At 39.4% G+C, this 21,302-nt stretch overlaps 2 protein-coding genes across 2 annotated transcripts; both read right to left on the bottom strand.

Annotated features, from left to right (window-relative positions):
• Positions 1-828: 828 nt before the first annotated feature.
• LOC309700422 (sodium-dependent phosphate transport protein 2B-like) lies at positions 829-6,154 on the bottom strand. The gene is made up of 13 exons (XM_082523937.1): positions 5,973-6,154; positions 5,520-5,571; positions 5,293-5,427; positions 5,071-5,199; positions 4,811-4,954; positions 4,472-4,583; positions 4,187-4,382; positions 4,008-4,103; positions 3,669-3,780; positions 3,038-3,205; positions 2,669-2,785; positions 2,462-2,586; positions 829-1,855 (listed from the first exon to the last, which is right to left on the bottom strand). Exons 2-13 carry the CDS (start codon positions 5,563-5,565, stop codon positions 1,304-1,306), a joined length of 1,932 nt encoding a protein of 643 aa, XP_082380063.1. The 5' UTR covers positions 5,566-5,571; positions 5,973-6,154; the 3' UTR covers positions 829-1,303.
• Positions 6,155-17,177: 11,023 nt separating this feature from the next.
• Positions 17,178-20,083, bottom strand: LOC309699809 (chymotrypsin-like elastase family member 3B). Its single transcript, XM_082523003.1, has 8 exons — positions 19,977-20,083; positions 19,781-19,869; positions 19,601-19,698; positions 19,320-19,448; positions 19,027-19,163; positions 17,794-17,936; positions 17,528-17,680; positions 17,178-17,379 (listed from the first exon to the last, which is right to left on the bottom strand). The coding sequence occupies exons 1-8, from the start codon at positions 20,017-20,019 to the stop codon at positions 17,362-17,364; spliced, it is 810 nt and encodes a 269-aa protein (XP_082379129.1). The 5' UTR covers positions 20,020-20,083; the 3' UTR covers positions 17,178-17,361.
• Positions 20,084-21,302: the final 1,219 nt, after the last annotated feature.

Genomic DNA, 21,302 nt, shown 5'->3' with positions numbered 1-21,302 from the left:
ATGATATCTCATGTGTACTAGTAATGATTTAGTAATATATAAAACCATAAAATGCTCTGAATGCTCTGTACTTTAAGTCTTCTGGTACTCCTGGATGTCATAAATAGAGGACAGGCAATAATCAGGTGTGGGCAGTTGTGAGGGAGGAGCAGGTACTTTGATTGGGTTCATAAGATCAGTGGACTACAGCACAGGCAGAGCCACTATTGGCTGTCCTAGGCCTTAATTAATCCAATCTTCATCTAAATCTTAGATAAACTGATACTTTATTAACGCTACTTTAGAACTCATGACTCCAGCTTACAGGACATTTTCTTCAGAGACAGTCAACACTTTTTTTTCTTGACATTTGAAACAAATCAAATCAAGCTGTACTGTGACTGTACAGAAGCTAAACTTTGCTTGTTTTGAGAGAAGTTCCTCTTTCACACACTTGTTGTTCTAAGGATCATCAGATATGAAACCCAGCTACAGGACGACTTTTTCTTTTTGCAACCTTACAATGAATCCTGTGATCTCTCATAAAACATGACTGTCCTGCAAATAGATAAAAATGTCCCATCCCTAACTAGGGATGGGACATTTTTATCTATTTATAGTCTATAAATAACTTGGAATTCTGGGTATGTTATCAACATGAGTGATGAAACTAAATCAAAAGTGACAATTATGCACTTGAAAATGTGTTTTCTTATATTTAGTACCCTTGAATGTACATGTTGCACAAGAGTGAGCTGAATATCAGATGAGTTGATACATATATCAGTGACTATAAGACTGTGTGATGTCAGTGAGATAACAAGATGAACATAATGACAACAGTGCCGTTTAAAAATAGCAATTTTTTATTTACAAATATTTCAGAGTCTTAAATACTGAGGGATAACATAAAATTTGCTAATAACGATACATTTGAAATGCTACAATAAACATCTGTATTTGAAATGTTGAAAAAAAAAACAACTTAAGGCTCTTTCAACGTGTCTTATGAAATAAAAAAAAATAACTCATAACATTCACAACCATCCATAATTAACATATTACCAGCAGTAAATCTTATGATGTTTTACTAAAAAACATCATAAAACTAAACATCACATGGCCAACAACAGTCAGTTCATAATATGTGCAACACTTCTGTTCATATTCTCCACCAGTGTTCACTACAATGCTCAGTGTATCGCCCATTAAAAGGGAATCAATAATATATCACAACCTGAGAAGTGATGAACAATTACAAGTGTATCATAAATACATTATTGCATTTAGTTTTGCATATAGATACAAATTAAACTTAAATACACTAAAATTGTGTTCCTTTAGTGGCCTCCTTTGTGTCCTCATCTTTAGACATGGCTGGGTTATCGTACATCTCCAGACTTGGCTTCCTGCTCGTCTCAATCGCTTCCTCCTCCTCATTTTTCTTGCAGCACTTGCAGCATTTGCAGCAGCAGCAGCAGCAGTGTTTGCAACAAAAGCTTGAAGCTGAGGTAATGATGCTATCCCACGGGGCCATCGAATGCAGGGGCCGGGGTAAAAAGTCCCAGGTACGGAGGAACTTGGGCAAGAAGCGTCGGCAGCGAGATTGCATCACATTGATAACGATCACAAAGATAATTAAAGCAACGAAAGGCACACCGACGCCGACCAGTACTTTCCAGCCAGCCATTGACAGACCAAAGACAGTCAGGGGGAAAACCAAGAAGACCAAAATCAGGTAGATGATAGCAAACCAGCGATATTTGGCAGTTTTGTTCCCTAGCCCTCTTGCCAACCTGATGGGCAACCGCATGAAAGGGATCGGGTACCACAGTGCAATGCCAAAGATGTTGAAGAAGAAATGGCAAAGTGCAATCTAGAAAAAAGCATAGAAAGATTGGATTTAAACAAGACAACCACTGTGTGATTTCAAATAAAAAATAAAGGATGGATATAATAAATGGATTTTCCTTTAAAAAGATTTCGTTTTGTTTTTGATAAATATATGCTTAAAGGGATTAAAGTTATTGTAATGCATCACTTGGAAAGCTGGAATATTTGTGCAAATGCATCAAAATAATTTTGTCTCGCTGAAAACCAAAAATGTTGTCGTGTAAGTGGTGCTGACAGAGTAGTGCCAAACACTGCATTTTCTATAACGGTGGATAATTCCCCCTTCATAGTAAGCACTAGGCTATTTCTGTATTTTATCACATCTCACACATTTAACTTGTTTAAGGCTTAAAGCCTGTCTAATAACACAGACTGCTGTGAAGGTCTGACAGTTTCTTTAGACCTGGTGAGTGATTCTTGGTGAATTGGGCAAACTGGGTTTGCTAGCTAAACTCCACAAACCACTGAGTGACATCTTTGTGGCAACATCCTTTTATAAACAGTCTCTAGTCTGAACCAACTGACCAATGAGCATCACCTAGCATAGCTGTAAGCAGGCATATGAGAACAGTTTTTAATTGTTTCTTACCTGCAGAGAGTTTTCTAGTGTTTCTCCAGGGCTAGCCATAGCAGCAAGTATAGATGTTGTTGTTGTACCAATATTTGACCCCAGCGTCAGAGGATATGCTCGCTCAAGGCTAATAACACCGATACCTGACAAAAAAGATAAACAAAATATAAGATCTGGTGACAATTAAAAAAGACAAACAAAAAAACTGGCGTCATAATGGCTTACCAACAAGAGGAGTTATAGCTGAGGTGAAGACAGAGCTACTCTGAACCAGGAAGGTCATCCCGGCTCCCACCAAAATTGCAACATAGCCCATGAGAAAGGTGAAGGGGAAGGGTAGGTCTGCCATCAAAAAGAAACACATGATGTGAACATTATATCTACATGACCAGAGAAAACAAGCATTTCATTCTTAATAGTAAATGTGTCTGAGCTTTTTCCATCACACAACAGGACCGCTCGACCTGAACGTGAGCCAGAAGCAACAGGAAGGCTGTGCCTGTGTCGCTCATCAAGCATCACCACAGAAGCAGATGTGCTGACTATCAAACAGGCTGAACATCACATGCAAAAGGCTCGTTGCTGGTTTTGTACCTGTGTTGAGCACCTTCTTGATCAGCACAGCCACCTGGCCCTTCAACATGGAGTTGAGCAGCTTGACGATGAGGATGAGACAGGTGCAGAGGACGAACAAAGACCCAGCCAGCAGAATGAGGCCCACGGCCAACTCTGACAAGGTCGTATTGGCAAAGATGTGATTACCTGCAAAGGATGGTGAAAGAGACAGACATTTAGAGTAAACTCTGGTAAACCGAGCTCTTGTAAACACTAAGAATTGAGAAACAAGCTACATAAGTTTATGATTTTATGTAAATGTAGACAAAAACCTTTCTAAACAAAAACCTCTTCAAGCATCAAACCATTTCATTTAATTGGAAACAGCATGCTTTGAAGAAGTGATCCATTTTATGGTCATGTGACACTTCAGCCAAACAACATGAATGGACCTATTGAGGAGGTAGACGGGTTAAGGGAGAGTATTTGCTGAGTCACTGTAACGTCTCAAAGGTGGTCATTGTCTCAGCTTCGGAGAATCTGGTCTAAAGAGGTTGATGTGGCCGAATGGCTCTCTCATATTTCACCGAGCTTTAGCAGATCAGGTAATCCTAATTGCTTTGTAAATTTTCTTTTTCCCCCTTCAGAAATGGCATGGATGTATGCTCACATCTCTCTATGTAATTGGTAAAAGTCTCATTCATCTGGGTCCAAGTCTGGTTTCCTTCCTCCCAGCAGATGTCACCTGGTGGGCAGGTGTTCACTGTCACATTCCAGAAAGTCTGAAAGAGAAAGCAGAAAGTATAAGAACAAAAGCAAGCCTCGACGCAGTGGCTACTGTAGCTGTACGGCGTAATCTTTCAGTGACTGCAAGCAGCATTCAACCTCTTTATGAGCTAACACAAGGCAACATTAGTCATCAAGAGAAAACCTGATCTAACCACAGCTTTATGTGTGTTTTTACAGCTGTAAATACTAGTTTTGTAAATAGGTCTTGTTGATTTCTTACCGTGTTGGTCTCTGTTTTGCACCATTTTTTTATCAGACTCTTGTTCATGCCAACCTTGTCATCAGTGGCAATTGCAGAGATAACAGATTTGTCGAGCTAAGAGAAGAAACAGTTTTTTTTCATTTTTAAAAATGGCAATCATACTTGATACTGATAACATGGCCCGGTCTTATAGTTACCTGGATGATGGATTTTGTCAGAGGGTCTGTGATGACCTTGAGCAGTTCGGGGGCGTCTTCTCCGGACTCGAGATGAAAAGAATCGATGATGAGTTTGGTGACTTTGTACAGAACGCCTGTGGCAGCTTCCAGCGGCAGAAGAATCAGGACAGAAAGCCAGTTGAAGAAGTCGTGGACTGTAGCACCAGCAAATGCCCTGAAAAACAAGAACACTCGGTCTAACATCTGCTAGAAACGGTTTGTAGAGTTAGTGTAATATCTCTATGTTTGCATGCTGTCGTTTACCTGCGGAACTCATTCCGATCTCCTGCCTGCATCATAGCCACAATAGTGTTGGTGACAGATGTTCCGATGTTGGCTCCCATAATGATTGGCACTGCCATTTTAACTTCCAGTACTGAAAAAGATAATCGACATTTCATTCACGTGTAATAAACTAACACTGCAGTCACTGTTAGTATTTTAAGATATAAATATCACACATTAAACATTTAGATTGTTTCTCAGAATAAGCATTTTTGAAACTGTCACCTTGAGGTTCTATTGTGAGTTTACGACACATTTGTTTGAGTATACCGGACTGTAAAATGTGTGCACATGCCTCTTCCATGTATTTCTACTTACGTCCAGAGGCGACCATGCTGACCACGATAGAGGAGGAAGTGCTGGAGCTCTGCACCAACACTGTGACTAAAACCCCGATCACCAGCCCAGCCACAGGGTTAGTTAGCACCTCACTGTTTTTGAAGATGTCACCAGCGGCTCGGCCTGTACACACACGCACACACTGAGGTAAAAATACAGCTCTCCATGCACATTACATAACCTGGAAGTGGTTTGTTTTTGTTTGCTTATTTATTTGTTTGTTTGTTTGTTTGTTTTACCTCCCACTAGCTGGAAAGCAGAGCTGAGAACATCAAGTGAGCAAATAAACATGTAGAGAAGTCCAAGCAGCAGAACCAGCTTCAGAATACCGGTTAACACTCTTAAAATCTTCCCCTTTGTGTCTAGATCTGTTAGCAAAAAAGACACAAAGCACTGAATCAGTCTGGCATTGTGAAGAGATCCACGCTGTATAGAGCAGTCGCAAAAGCGTGCTGCCTTACCTGACCACTTGACCCCAGTGTCTTTCAGCTCTGGGAGATCCCAGGGATCCTCCGCAGCCTCCTCATTCTCCTTCACCAGGACCAGAGTGGAGTAAGCCGGTGGGAGACGCTCTTCTTTAGACAGAGACTTCTCATCTAAGAGAGGGATTGCGGGGGGAAATTGTGAGAAACTAAAGTTGCAATAACAGTTTGAGGAGGTCAAAAATATCCACAAGAAAAGGACATACCGATAGAGGAGGAGTTATCTCCCTCTACTTCTGGTCTAGGAGCCATGACTATCTGAGAAACAGAAAGAAGGCAAGAGTTTCAATAGTTTTAGTGTTAGTCTGTATTATTCACCTTTTCAAAAATAAAATGGCTATCCCCCAAAAGCAATCTATCACACTTTTTACTCTGTCCACTAAGCAGCTGTGCAATAGTCAGCGTAATCCAAGATGAAATTCTAGCTTTACCACATCTGTATCTGCTCAGCAGTTGATCATAATTAAGACAACAAAGAAACACAATAGTGGTAGTACTGTTACACCCGTGAAAGACAATCAGCAATAACATCTGTCCAAATAGCGGATATTTTTAACGCAAGCCACTGAATCCTCCAGCTATTTCTCGCAAATATCCTCAAGATTTCAGGTGGCCTCGGTCCTGCCGAGAAAGATAACGATGGCAGCCGGTGTACGCACCTGCAGCGGAGCGCCTTTGTGTCCAGATCTGTGAGAGGGGAGCAGGAGGCTTCACCTGAGTTACCTGTTGCTCACTCCGAGGCTGAGTGCTGCTTTTATAGCGCCGCGCAGAGCGCACACCCGCACACCCGCTGCTGACAGTTCAAAGATCACGCACACATGTGCAGCAGGCATGCTGCATCTGCAGGCGGGGGCAGATAAACCCAGTTAGACATGACTTGAATTTCTGAGGGACTAAAAACTAAGACTGACACATTTCACGGTTTTCAACGGGGGAAAGATGGACTTTTTTTGGTGTTAATTTGTCTATTTTTGACTCGTCTTTCTAAAGAAAGTTTTTTTTATGACCTTATGTTTTTGACAATGTCTACTATTAACCGTCTACTGAACTTATAGCAAAACAAACACGCAAACAAACAAACAAAATGTTTCCACCTGTCTTCAGTCTGTGGGCTGGGGTACAGGTGTAACGAACTCAAACATGCTCCCCCTGGTGGCATGAAATGGCAATTCTTCTCATATGGCAATAAAACCAAGTTAAGTTTCAAATAAATCCACCTGGAATTTTGTCTTTTTGATAATTTATTTTAACATTAGGTGGTTTCATCATTCTTCAGATAAACCAATTATTTATGTGAAAATTAATCATCGTGTTGATCCCCTGGTCTTTCCACGATGTCATGCACTGTGTCGTTAAATATTTCACTATATTAAAGGATTACGGGTTGTAACACACTGATCTTATTTCAGTTTAAACCAACAGCGAGTGTTTGACTATACTACCCTCCCCTTTAGAATAGCAGGGAATCAATTTACATATCTAGGTGTAATTATTACAAGGACACATAAATGTCTCTTCAAAGCGAACTTCCTTCCTCTGTTAAATAATGCAAAAAAACATCTGGCACAGTGGTCCCCTCTCTCCACCTCTTTGGTGGGAAGAATCAACTCAATCAAAATGAATATACTTCCTAAATTTTTGTATCTCTTCCAATTGTTACCAGTATTTATCCCCAAATCCTTCTTTGATTCCTTGGACTCAATTATCTCATCTTATATATGGAGGGGTAAACGCCCTCGATTGAACAAGGCTCAACTCCAAAAACCCAAGAGTCGTGGAGGCCTGGCACTGCCTAACCTTCGATATTACTATTGGTCAGCAAACATGCGCTACATTATATCTTGGCTTTACTTCCACAACAAAGGTAATTGCCCATCCTGGGTGCTCATGGAGTTGAACTCGCCCACAGGCTCTTCTGTCCTGGCCCTGATTGGATCTTCACTCCCCCTTCCCCCAAACAAGACAATCGATAACCCAGTTGTCTGGCACACGGTGAGGGTGTGGGCTCAGATGAGGAAGCATTTTGGATTAACAGGTTTCTCCCTTCTAAGTCCAATTCTTTCGAACCCCCTTTTTCAGCCATCACTATCTGATCCTATATTTCGAGATTGGCATGATAAGGGCATTACATGTTTCAATGATCTATTTTTTGACAATACTTTTGCATCTTTTGCCCAGCTTTCTGAAAAATTTAATCTCCCACGTACACATTTTTTCAGATATTTGCAGACCAGACATTTCCTCCAATCTCAGATTCCAAACTTTCCGGTAGCACCAGCTGCAAGCCCAGGGGATATGCTCCTCACCCTAATCCCAACACGTAAAGGGTTTATCTCTCTTATTTATGACAGGCTGGTGAGCATGAACGGTTCTTCGATAGATCGGATTAAGACGGCCTGGGAACAAGATTTAAATCAGTCCCTGTCTATGGATACATGGGACTTAATACTCAAATTAGTTAATTCCACGTCCCTATGTGCCCGCCACTGTCTTTTACAATTTAAGGTTGTGCATAGGTTCCATCTCTCCAAAGTCAAACTATCCCGTATGTATCCGAACGTTGACCCTACCTGTGATAAGTGTGGGAGTGCGGAGGCTTCCCTTATTCATATGTTCTGGAAGTGCCCTAGCCTCGAAGGATTCTGGAGAGATATATTTCAGACCTTATCCCTACTTGTTGGACACCATATGGATCCTGACCCTTTAGTTGCGCTTTTTGGCACCACTGGAGAGGCTGATGCACGGTTGACCTCGTCACAGCGTTGCATGCTCTCCTTCGCCTCCCTTGTAGCTAGACGTACAATCCTCCTAAGATGGAGGGGTGCCCCTTTGCCCACCCAGGCTCAGTGGCTGAGGGACCTTATGTACTATCTGAGCCTTGAAAAGATCCGGTATGCGATTAGCAACAACAGCGGTAAGTTTTACAAGGTGTGGGGGCAATTCCTGAAATACTTTTCCAGCCTCCAGGCTACAAACCCGACTTCCAGCATTGCTCAGTAAATCCTCCCCCCTTCTTCTTCTTTTTATTTATTTACTTATTTATTTATTTATTTATTTATTGTTAGTCGTTTGTGTGTTTTTCTTATTTTGTTTTTGATTTATCTGTGATGTTGTTTTTATTTGTTTGCTTCTTTTTTCTTGCTTTGTTTGTTTGGTTTTTTCCTTCCTGGTCTGAGGGATAGGGGTTCTAAGTGTTGTGGGTAGGGGATAAACTGCTGGAAGCAATTATAAGACATGTGAGTGTGTCATTAATCTGTATTCTGATATTTCAGTTTTAACAGTCGCTGTGAAACTTGCTTGTTTGGTGTTTGTCAATTCTGCGTGTATTTGCTTTTCTTTGTTGCTTCAACTCAATAAAAATATCTTTGAGAAAAAAAAAAAAAACCAACAGCGACTGATCGCAACTGTACTTGTAACATAAACAGAACTTAAAACAAGTAATATTAAATATAACTGTAATTGCATGCATTATCTCCACAATTTTCAAAGAAGCCCAAGCATTTGTCTGCACACACTCATACGCTCATGCCACCCACTCAGCCACGCACAGGTTTACAGCTTCTTAGATAACACACACACACACACACACACACACACACACACACACACACACACACACACACACACACACACACACACACACACACACAGTCTTTTACCTGCCTGTCTTTATTGGTCACTACATTAGTCTGAGATTATAGTGAGAGATACGCAGAGATAGGATTTTAACGATGCACTGCATTATAATAACTGGTGTGAATATAAGCAAATGATTAACCAACAATCATGTTACAGTTACTCCCACCATGCAATAAAATAATAACTACCTAGCTTATAAAAAAAAGGGTTCACTGAGTTGATTGTAATTATTGCCCATCTTGTTATTGTTGGTTTAGATTTTAACGTGGAAAATCCAGGAGCAGTTGCTGATTTTCTGGTAGATTTTGGACAGGCTTCTTTGGCTTAGGTGATTGTGTTTTCTTTTGAGACTGAACTTTACTCCATGAAAATGGATTTCAAAGGTTCCCTTAAGAGTTCCTTATTCGTAAAATCCAGTTTGGTTACTGGTTATTTTTCCATCTAGATTTGGATCCCTTTAGATGTTTGGCAGCACCTGTTTAACAGTGTGTCTAGCTCGTCTTCTGCACTTTTAAGTTTTAAATGTACTGTGGAAAAAAAATGTGTTGGTTGACGTCACGTACAATAAACCCATTCATTTGTTAGTTAAATTTAATTAGATTACATCAGCTCAGTTTTTTCTCTTTTAATTAAATTCAAGCCTTTTATTTAAGTAGTAGTAGAGTAGTAGTAAGTAGAGCCAAATTTGTTTGAATTTATCCTACACAGGTTAAAAATGTATGTAGAACAAAATGAAATCTTGTTGAACGACTCTTGTTTAATGAACCAATATAAGGTTTGATGGTTTTATCATTGCATGTTTCAAAAGAAATACATGAACCCCATACTTTACAACAAATACAAAAGTAATATTTCGTGAAATAAAACACACACACACACACACACACACACACACACACACACACACACACACACATATATATATATGTATATACATATATATATATATATACATATATATATATATACATATATATATATATATGTATATACATATATATATATATATATATATATACACACACACACACATATGGAGAGAGAGAGAGAGAGTAATCAGTAATTTCTAGCAGGACTGTTTGTAACATTCTCAAAAGCATTTCCAAGCACATATAGGGTGCTTTAAAAAAACATAACTGCAATTTTTATGATAACCAAAAGAATGCACCTATCAAAATTACAAACACAATTACAAAAATTTATAATAATCAAAAAACTATTTTTTCTATTTTCTTGTGTTTTTATTTGCTTCCTTTAATAGTTTAAAAACACCTGACCCTGTATCTTGTAGCTCCAAAAAACAGCCCATAGCCTACAATCAATCACTATACTGTACTACTTGATTACTGCACAACCAATAAGATGATTGCAGCTGCAGGCAGTATTGGGTACACAGTGTTCAGCCAAACAAGTGCACTGACAAATTAAGACTATTAATAGTGAAATACCCACAAAAGAAACGCTTACTTCCATGCAAACCTGCAAAGAAAATATGATGTGACACTGGAGGCTGAGATACAAATCACAAATACTACTAATATCACACTGCATGATATGAAACTCTTAGCAAATAAAGAAAACGCAAATGAGCAAACAAAATTTTGAAATAAATCAAAGCTGCTCTGAGAGCTGAAAATAGTCAAGCAAGCATGCAAAACGTGTTAACAAAGCAACATTCTGTCTTTAATCTACATTACTGAGTTTGTGTAGCTTCTCATTATTTGACATCTTAGTGATCTTACAGGGTGTTTTGATTTATTTTACTCTATAATCATTTTTAAATTGATTTTAATATACTTATACTTGTATTTTGGTTCTGTTTTATTACATCTGACTCTTTCACATTATCAGCTTCTCATCGGTCCTCTGTAAAGCCCTTTGAACCACACTAAACTGCAAAAAAGTGGTAAACAAATAAAGTCTGACTGATTGAAGAGTTACAGTGTGCCTTATGAAGCCATTGCGTGGTATACAGTAACAGGTTTAATGAAATAATATTGAAAATAAAGAAAAAAGATCAGATAAATAATAAACAAAAAATAATTTTTTAATTTCACAGACAATTTAATGCAATAAAATATGCAGAAGAAACAGCTCCATGTTTAAAAGTGAACAAAGTTTGTGTATAATATCGTATAGCCATTAAACTAACATGTGAAAGTAGTTAGCTACTTTATTTTTCTATACCAGTCATCAGATGCACCTTGAACCTGAACAACTCATCCATTCTCTTATTAATCTGTCGTAGGTCCAACAGTGCAACTGGACAGGTCACAAGTCTATCACAGAGCCAACATAGTGAGACAGCCACTCATCCACACCCAAAATCCAGTTAACATACATGTCTTTGGGAGGAAGTTCTGAGTATCTGGACAGAACCCAAAGAGGACACAGAGAAAACACACAAACACCACACAGAAAAGCCTCCAGCCAGCCGGTGGATGTGCCGTCACGAGACCACTGCACCACTGAACCTGAACAAATGAACCTTAAATCTTATTTTGAACTTATCACATGACAAATATTTTCTTTGTGTTGTTATTGCCGGCTGTATAGGTAGTAAATCACCAACACATTTTCATTATTCCATCAAATATTCCTTTGCTACATTTCAAATGGAGTAATTCGTATCTGCTTTAATTATTTTCTAGATAAAAGACATAAAAACTGGTGGGGCACTTTATCCTGATTAAATATCTGTTTATCTCTCTGATGATTGTGCATGGTTCTCTGCGCCTGGAGGCTTAGCTTCTGTGCAGTTATGAGCAGTAATATTATTTGATTGGCTCTAACTGTGTTTCTGCTCAGACCACAGTGTACACTCTAATTAGTACTATCCATGTGATGCGCGAGACTGAGGATCCAAAGCATGTTGTCATATATGAAGTTGCCTCATGAAGTAGCCATATATTTCCAGTGTGCCTGGTTATTTATTGACTAACCCATTGGGTTTGATGCGGTACGTTCTCCCCTTGTGACTATAACAGACCCACATATGATAGAAAAATCAGCTGAGACTCTCCTTTAAACTTTGGACTTCTGCTTTGATCGTTCCTCCACCCACATACTAATATAATACTTTGTGGTCATGTCTGCAAATATGTGTATATATGGGGGAAAATTTATATATATATATATATGTTTTTTACCTTTTAAAAAAATTTATCTCAAAATATTATCCCTTTACAAGTTGGTATATAATATTTTCTTACACCTTGTATAACACATCTTAAATACTTTTCTTTATGAGAATGGTCATGGTATCAAAGTCAATGATTGCCCGAAGAGCTGTTGAGTTGATTCCGTCTATCTGCCATGCTGGCACAGTCCACAGGGGGTCAAATAGCTTGCCCTCTCGTTATGGCCAAGGAGGGCCGCCCTCAAGATAAGATAAGATAAGATAAGATAACTCTTTATTGTCATTGCACAGTCATACATAGTACAGTAGTACAATGAAATTGGAAAAACTGTCCTACGTCGGCACTACATATAACACAACACGATATGACACATCACAACGTAACAAACAACACAACACAGTATATTAACTTAGTATAAAAAAGAAGAATAAGTGTATGTGTATTGCACACTGTTATTATTGCACATTAATTATTATTGCACCTTGTTATAAATATAAATATTATTGTTATTGTTTTAAACATTGTTACCTCCCCCTAAAAAGTCCAGGGAGGTATCCAGTCAGGTCAGCTATTTACACTGATCAGGGCTATTGCCCTGTTGTAAAAGCTGTCCTTGAGTCTATTTGTTCGGGACCTCAGCAGCCTGAACCTCCTGCCAGACGGCAGCAGCTTAAACACCCGGTGTCCTGGGTGTGTGCAGTCCCGTAGGATGCTGCGTGCCCTCTTGAGACAGCGAGTGCTGTACAGGTCCTTCAGGGAGGGAAGAGGATGTCCAATGATTTTTTGGGCCATGTTGATGACCCTCTGGAGTGCCTCTCTGTGTGCTGTGGTGCAGCTGGAGAACCACACACCGATGCAATATGTCAGCACACTTTCAATGGAGCAGCGGTAGAAGACGGTCAGCAGCTCCTTCTTGAGGTCCATTTTTCTGAGGATTCTCAGAAAGTGGAGACGCTGTTGGGCCTTCTTTAAGACCGCAGAGGTGTTAGAGCTCCATTGGAGGTCTGTGTCTATGTGCACACCCAGAAACTTGAAACTGGAGACCCTTTCCACGCACTCCCCGTTGATGCTGACAGGCTGCAGCTTGGACTTCCTCCTTCTGAAGTCAACTACCAGTTCTTTTGTTTTGGTGGTATTGAGGTCCAGGTTGTTGTCTGCACACCAATCTGACAGCCTCTGAACTTCAGCTCTGTATGCAGTCTCATCTCCCCCTGAGATGAGCCCCACCACAGTGGTATCATCTGCAAACTTGATGACTGTGTTGTCTGGGTGGGAACTAACACAGTCATGTGTGTACAGAGTGTACAGTAGGGGACTCAGTACACAGCCTTGTGGAGAGCCGGTGTTGAGGCTGAGGGCTGAGGAAAGATGAGGCCCCACTCTAACTCTCTGTACACGGTCTGAGAGGAAGTCTCTGATCCAGCGGCAGGTGGTGGAAGGAAGTCCAATTTCCAGCAGTTTATCTATTAGTCTGTCCGGGAGTATTGTATTGAAAGCAGAGCTAAAGTCAACAAAGAGCAGCCTGGCGTAACGGCCCTGCACTTCCAGGTGAGAGATGGTGGTGTGGAGCGTTGTAGCAATGGCATCTTCAGTTGATCTGTTAGCTCTGTATGCAAACTGGAGCGGGTACTCAAGTACTAACCGTGAGTAAACTGCAATCTATAAAACAATAAAACACTGTTGTTAGAATTTGTCCTGACTGGTTGAATCTCTGAGGGTGGTAAACCTGAGCAACTGTCAAGGTTATAACCAAAGCAACAGTGTGATGGATGGTTGGTGTCTATCTAAAGGTTTCTTACTACTCCAGAGGGACTCTTTAAAAGTTCAAACACTAAAGTTGTATTTAAATTGGCTTATTGGAAGACTGATCATCATAATAACATCATTCACACTGACCTTTTGCAGCATGGAAAGCCTCTGTTTGCTTGAGATAGAGAGCAACATTTGGTGTCTGGAGCTGCTGAAATAAAGGAAAACCCCCTCACATCTTACATAAAACTGCAGTTAATCCTTAATAGAAAGAAAGTAGCCTAACGCCACTGTGTTTGCACTGACTTGAGTGAGACCCTGCTGCCTCCACATGGCCATAGTGTGGACTGAGACTGATGGATACAAGGCATCTTAAAATGGACCTATCAGAGGCTGTGTGCAAATTTCCATTGTGTCTGATGGAGCAGCCTCTGTAGAAACATTAATTACTCTCTGATGTATGTTACTTGGTATAGTGTATGTGGTGTTGGGCATTGGTTGGTTGCAGCCGCTACTTAGTTAGCAACACTTGTTGGCCTGTTAGCTTACAGTATGATGCTTTTATATTATGAATTACCTCTTAGATTTAAAATGACTGAGTCAGTTTCTATGATGAGATGTATTATTGAGCTTCATATTGATATATATAAAAAAAAACCCTGTGCAAACCTTTATTAAGTCTCCTTAAAATTGAGTTTTGTTTGCTAAACATGAAAAATTGAAGAAAGAGCTTTAATTGCTTTTGTTTTGTATGCAGTGTCTATCTCACAGGACTTAGTTGTCTCACATTTCATTAATTTCTCACACGCAATATAAATAAATGAATATGAATCAAGCTGACATTATGCTATGTGACATCCATGAGAAAGGGGCCGCTTTCATAATATGAACCATAAAAACTTTATACGCAACACAAACATTTACTGTTGGAGAAAATTTAGAGTGATACATTGTGTTGTATTTGCACTTTAGCCACCTTTTTAAAACTACACACACTTTTAGCTGAATAACATGCAGCGATGAAATATTTTCACATTGTGTCTACAGGTCTCCCCCCTCAGGAGTCAATGCACAATCTGTCCTAATCCTCTTTTCTTCTTTTCTGTCCCCAGGATGGAGCTTCTATGAAATGAAGTTCACACGTGTACCAGTAGATGGGGACATATAAATACCAAAAGGTTGGCCTTGGTGTCATGGTTAAAAGCAAACCTGGAAGCCTTAATGTTTGGTCTCACACAGTTAACACAGTGTTTGTTTAAGGCTGAGCTCACTGTATGAATTTGAAGTGAGGGTTAATAAGTGTTTACTTGTTTTCTGCTCTGTGTGCACTCGATCAACAACAGTCCTGCCGGTAGAAACACAAGTATGCGCTCTATAGAAGTGCACTTGTTTTGTGAAGAAGCTTATTTTTAGAGACACGTTTTATTCGTGTAACTTAAATACACACTATAAAAAATACAATCGGGAAATTAATTAAAACGTTTAATTTAATTAAAAGTTTATCATCTGCAGCATAACAGCTGAACTACACACGTTAGATGTACTTTTAAGTGTATTTAATATTAGTATTTAATATTTAGATGTGAATGCAGATGCTGAAACAGCTGAAGGTTGTTTTCGAGCTGTGAAGATAAACACTCTGTGGCATCTACTTCAGGTTTATCACAATTCATAAATGTCTGCGACAAGTTAAGAGTCACAAGAATCACAGAGGCTACATTACAAGATAATAGCTCCATAGAAGCCAGAAGAGGCTTTATGGAAACATGAGATCAAAGTGAGAAGGACAAGAAGTATCCTTTTCATGTGTTCTGTCAAACCTGGAGGAGGTGCTGTGAGGCCTGGGCAAAACTGGCTTAGTCTTAGCTGGATAATATTAAGAAATTTAGATAAAAAAGTTCTGTAACTGTTTTAACAGTTGGTTGTGTTTTGTAATTATGTTTTAATTATTCTTTTAACTATGTTGTCTTGCTGTTTTGTGATTTTGTTTTCCCCCAGTGTTTCCTAATTGTTTCACTGATTGTTGTGCTTAAATGTGCTCCATATAAATGAACTTGTGTATCTAGTTACCTGTGTGTTGCCCATATGCTTCCTTGCCTATTACTTTTAAGTTTTTGCCTTTTTTTTACTGCCTAAGTTTAAAAGATGTTTTTTCTCATGGTTGGTGTTACTCAGTGTGGTTTCGTGTCCCACTTTGTTGCCTCCACCCTTTCTCGTTTCTCTGTCCCGTCTTAATTGTTTCCACCCGTGTCTCATTTCCTCTGTGTATATCTACTGGCCGTGTCTTTATAGATGTTTTTTTTTTCTCATGTGTGTTACTATGCTACCTGTCTTTGCCTTCCTGCATTAGCTTTTTTTTTTTTTTTTTTAAATAATTAAGGATCAGTCTCTTTTCAATTAAGTCTTTTTTTTTTATTATCTGGGGCTGGCTCAATTTCTGGTTGAATCATTAGAAATCGCTTCACTCTCATTACTGGACCTTCATCCCACAACAAGGGTATGGCTCCAGTTGCACTGTGTGTGGGACCAAAGATTTTATCATTATCAAATAAGTTGGAAAACCTTATAAATAAGCCAGTTGCCAGATTTCAATCACACAGGGTACTTTAAATGCTGAAGACGATACTCTGAAGGCTTTACTTCTATAATATATATATATTTTTATTTGTCAGTCTTGAAGCCATCAGCTCACCCAGATATTAAAAACATGCCCTTATCTTTAAAATGTCTTTTTGCATACATGATAAAATACAAATGTGCACACAAATTCTTAAAGCCAGTGTCTACATTGTCTCAAAGTTGCATTTAGATGTCAAAGATGCCTAAACAAGTAGAAACACTAAATTTCACTCAAGCTATTATTGTTGTTGTGCTAAAAATAAGAAAGTCTGGTCTTATTAACTGGATGAATGTTTGTCAAAAGTGTCCCAAAACGCTCCTGTTATCTGATGCAGCAGACCACCAGCGCCGTGCATCAAGGTAACCGATTGCTGTTATTTATCTGATGTTAAGGCCTGCTTTCCAGCTCAGCTCCCATCAGCCAGTATATTCACTGGTGCCGAAACTTGGATGACCTTGGTAGTGATTGATAGGAAATGCTGATTCATAAGTCCTCCACACACACTGATGGGAATCCATTCCTCTTTCTTCTTATCACACAGCAGGAGAGGTGAAGTATTAAGTGTTGCTGCAGAGACAGGAATTCATTTTGCACCTTTCCTGTAAATTTTTTAAGACATGGAAACTGCAGTTCTTGTCATGAAGGCTTACTGTGGTTGTTTACAGTCGGTGATTTTGACAAGAATGCAGGAATGAAGAAAACAGCAATTTAAAGTATTTCATTTTTAAGAAAATTTTATTATGGAATGTTTTTTTTTATGTTTTGGATTTTTTTTTGGAGCTGTTACAAAATTCTGATTGTAATGTGTAACCTGTAAATGAGATCACCCCATGTAGGGAGAAATATTGACTTGGGATCTCATTATTTTTTGGAGTTGATCAGCTGGTATCCAGCAGATCCTCAGTACTTCAGCATGACCTAAAGAAACAAGATCATTTATTGACAGATGAAATACTTTATTTATCAGTGGCACTGGCTGAAATGCATTTGTTTCTCAACAGACAGACTCATGCACGGAAGAGGAAACTCTATAGATTGAACAGAATGGAAAGCGGCATTAATTTACCTCGCTGAGCCACTCGGTGAAAGCAGAGGTACGGGTGAAGACTGTGGGCTTCTTCACTTCGTTGCAAACACGGGAGGAAACAAAGCTGGTTACACCCTGGACATACCACCTACCATCCTGACCCACACAGTTAAGAGGACCGCCAGAGTCTCCCTGAGAGACAAAGAGGCAGAGGAAGGATTGGTGCATGAAGTAGCTGACCTTGTTCACTGCAGGTAATTCAGTTCTGACAGGTACAAGCTGCTTTCTTTTGATGCTTCACACACATTGCATCCTGATACGATGTCTCCTCCTGCACAGATCATGGTGCTCTTGACGTTGATCCCCCACCAGTCGCTGCGGCTGCACACACTGTGCTCCACCACAGGCAGCAAGGCCTGCTGCAGTTTATCAGGCATGGGACCATGAGCTGACACACAGAGAGGATAGAGCTGCTCAGCAACGCGTAAATACAACACACTGTATACTGCATGCATCAGGCGGAATCAGACAAGTTGTTTGAAAGCCAGTGCTCATTACTGTTACTAGTACTACATGCAGTTAATTAGCTTTATTATTTATACTTGCACCAAAAGCAGTTACTCATTACCTTATTAGGCAGGTCCATCAAATGTGTTATGAAACCTTTTCTAAACTAAAGTTACGTCTGCATGCAGGGCCATCCTTGGGCAATATTAGCAAGCTAGACATCATAAACATGTGGCTGCATGAGCCAAATGTGTTTTCTTGGTTTAACTGCATCCACTGCACATGTGCACTGCTGTTTTCTCCTACACTGTGTACAAAGGTTTGACATCACCCACTGGTTTGTGAATGCCTGATTCTGAGCTCTCAAGCTTTTTGCTGCCATCATCTTAGCTTTTTGAAATCAGACTTAAACTAGTAATTAAAACTCTAAACTCATGGGGATGGATCAGGTGAGAGGTTGCCTTCTCACTGACTTCTGTTGAGGTTTCTTACATGACATTGTGCACATTGCTCAGCAGTGGTCTGGCATCGATGTCATGAAAAATGTATATTCACCAACCATTTGGGAAACGGTTGCTCAAGGTTGCAAACTATTTATCTTAGGGATGGATACATTGATTGAAAAGAGTGTTCTGTACTAAAATCCTCCATGTGATTGTTTTCTTTACTGGCAGACTGCTGTAATCACCCACAGTGATTAAGGAAGAGGCTGTCTGCAAACACTTGCTAATTACTGTTGGCATTCCAGAGCCTACTGCCATCTATTGTATATAGTCTATGATTTGTAACTTCACTGAACACATTCTTCCCTGAAAACCTTTGCTAGCTAGCATGTCCCATTCCTTGCTAAACCATAATGTATGACCACTTGAAAGAGAGACTTCAGTTACATGGTTTTTACAAAAGGTATTACTACCCAAAATTAGCAGAAAATGCAGACTGCATATGCTAAAATTGAACCTTTTCACACAGATGGAACAAGACAATGACCTGCAGTTATTAACATGACATAAAAGAGACAGAGACAGTACTGTAAAGGTTTCCCCAGCCAGTGATGTAACACGGGGCTCCATGGGCGAGGATCTCTCCAGCCTGTGGAAGACAAGCAATGCCCACGCTGTCATTCATAATGGGGCTCTTATCCAGTTTCAGCAGGGCAAGATCATTCCTGGAAGAGAACCATCATAGATTTTTACTGATCGAGGAGGTGAAAGGAGGCATCTCTTAAACCAGCTAAAATGCTTCTTCGAGATTGTTTTATAGTCTTGTGTGAGAGCGGTTGCTTTTTGAAATGCATTTTCTTCAGCTTTCAGAATGTACTTACCCATCAGAGACATGGTTGATGTCCCAGTTAGGATGGACAACAATGCGCAGAATATCTATGATCTGTTCAGTTCCCTCCTGCTGGCTCATGTCATGTTCTCCCAATAACACACGGTACACATCTCCTGGCCTGTAAGACAGTTTTGACCATTTAGGATTTATCAGTTTTCTTCTCCTTATACTTTTGAATGCCAGAGTTCTTTTGGTGTGCTTTTTACACAGTCCCCGACTTCTGTCTTTATGCTCTAAACTCTCATCCCTTGATCAAGCTTAGCTAGTCACCAGATGCAGTGTCCAGCGGTCAGTACCCAGCGAGGTCCAACCAGAGTCCCTCCACAGGTGTGATGGTAACGACTGCCGTGCTTCACCTGCAGGGAAATCTGAGAAAAAGAAGCTGACAATTTAGTAATTCTAAACAAAACAATAGTTGAAGTACATTAAACATTAACAAACTGTAATTACCTGCCAAGGCCAGCTATGCGGATGGGCATCCTCTCCATTTACAACCCTACCAGTGTTGGGCTGGACAGCAGGTGTACCACAACTAAAAACTACAATTATATTCGATTATATAACTAAAATGTAATTTGTATCTGAATTTTGTCTTTTGTAAGAATTGAACTACTTTTCCCTTTTCTAACCAGACCAAACTACTTACCATATGCTGCTTGTAGCAGCATAAGGACCAGTGTCTGCAGCATGCTGTCGTTGTGAGAGGTAGTTCAGTTCGGGGAAGTTCTTTTATACCTGCTCAGTGTTTCTATCAACCCAAATGCAGATTACACTGAACTTGTGAAACTCTTTTATCAGTCTCACTGTTGATTGTAGCTGAGAAAAACCTTGCTGTTCCACAGATGCATTAGTTGGTCTTTGCTGACTTGCCTGCTGATGGGGACAAATGGGTGGTTTACTGTGAAAATAGTGCAACAGACTTTGAATTTGCTGGAACTCAAAACGCTTTTAGGCATTTTGAGATAATAATAATGATATTAAAGTGTAAAAAAATGAGTTCTATATTAAAAATAATGAAGTAATAATATGAAACATGTATCTAAAAAATATCATTTTAGGACCATAAGTATTCATTATGCAGATTGAGCGAACATTTTGAGTTAGTTTATGTAAAGCAAAGTCTTCACTATACTTTTTGACTGTTTAGTCAAATATAATGTATTATGATCCATCAAACCTACAGCCCACCCGACTGCCATCAGTCACACATTTCCTCCTAGTATGACGACTAAACATATACAGTAATTCCAGCATAGCGCCGCAAAACCTGAAAAGCGGTTGACCCCAAAAGAAAAAAAATCTAAACAACTGTCTGGGTGGGTAAAGCATTTGATCCAAGTACAGCTGTCAAATAAAGGCAACAGAGGATAATTATAGCCTTGGACAGGGTCAACTACTAACCAGGCGCATGCACCAGTTTTGTTTTTTATTATTAAACACATTAAATATATTTGCAAAAACTTAAATACTCCTCTACTCTATTATAACTTTTCCAGTCCATATAATGACATAGTGCACAGTAATTCTACAGTGCATAACTATATGACTTCTATTTTAATCCATACAATTTTTTGTGTTGAATTACTTCAACACTACACACACAGACACAAAAGAAATGGGAAGCACAATGGTAACATGCGTTTTCTTGAGCAATCTTAAAAGATTGCTCAAATTTGTCACTGTTGTGGAGCCTTTGAATGTAAAACATGACCACCTTCACCAGGTATTAAGGGGGTACACATTTTTCTTGACACCTCTAGATATTATTTAACATTTAAAATTACACATTGAAAGAGAAATAGTTTAACAGTTCCTTTACAACTGGGAGTCTGCTCGTATAATAACACTAAATGAACTTTTAGTCTAAAGTCTTAAAAGGTTTGCTGCAGGCAGACTGTTATGAAACCTGTTTTTCCCCTGTGCAGTTAGATAGCTAGTCTTAAGTGAAATCCATTAATATAAAAATAGAAAG

The sequence above is a fragment of the Aulonocara stuartgranti genome (assembly GCF_965226115.1).
Source record: "Aulonocara stuartgranti genome assembly, chromosome: 23".
In the NCBI taxonomy this organism is placed as follows: Eukaryota; Metazoa; Chordata; class Actinopteri; order Cichliformes; family Cichlidae; genus Aulonocara; species Aulonocara stuartgranti.
The sequence above is the reverse complement of the archived record's forward strand: the minus strand, read 5'-3'. Positions and strand labels throughout refer to the sequence as shown.

Coding starts and splice junctions, on each gene's coding strand:
- LOC309700422 (XM_082523937.1), bottom strand. CDS start 5,565: ATGGCTCCTAGACCAGAAGTAGAGGGAGATAACTCCTCCTCTATCG. Junction 5,200..5,292: donor CACTGGGGTCAAGTGGTCAG/GTAAGGCAGCAC, acceptor TTTTGCTAACAG/ATCTAGACACAAAGGGGAAG. Junction 2,587..2,668: donor AGCTATAACTCCTCTTGTTG/GTAAGCCATTAT, acceptor CTTTTTTGTCAG/GTATCGGTGTTATTAGCCTT.
- LOC309699809 (XM_082523003.1), bottom strand. CDS start 20,019: ATGCTGCAGACACTGGTCCTTATGCTGCTACAAGCAGCATATG. Junction 19,870..19,976: donor GCTGCTACAAGCAGCATATG/GTAAGTAGTTTG, acceptor ATATAATTGTAG/TTTTTAGTTGTGGTACACCT. Junction 17,937..19,026: donor TGGCTGGGGAAACCTTTACA/GTACTGTCTCTG, acceptor TCTGTGTGTCAG/CTCATGGTCCCATGCCTGAT.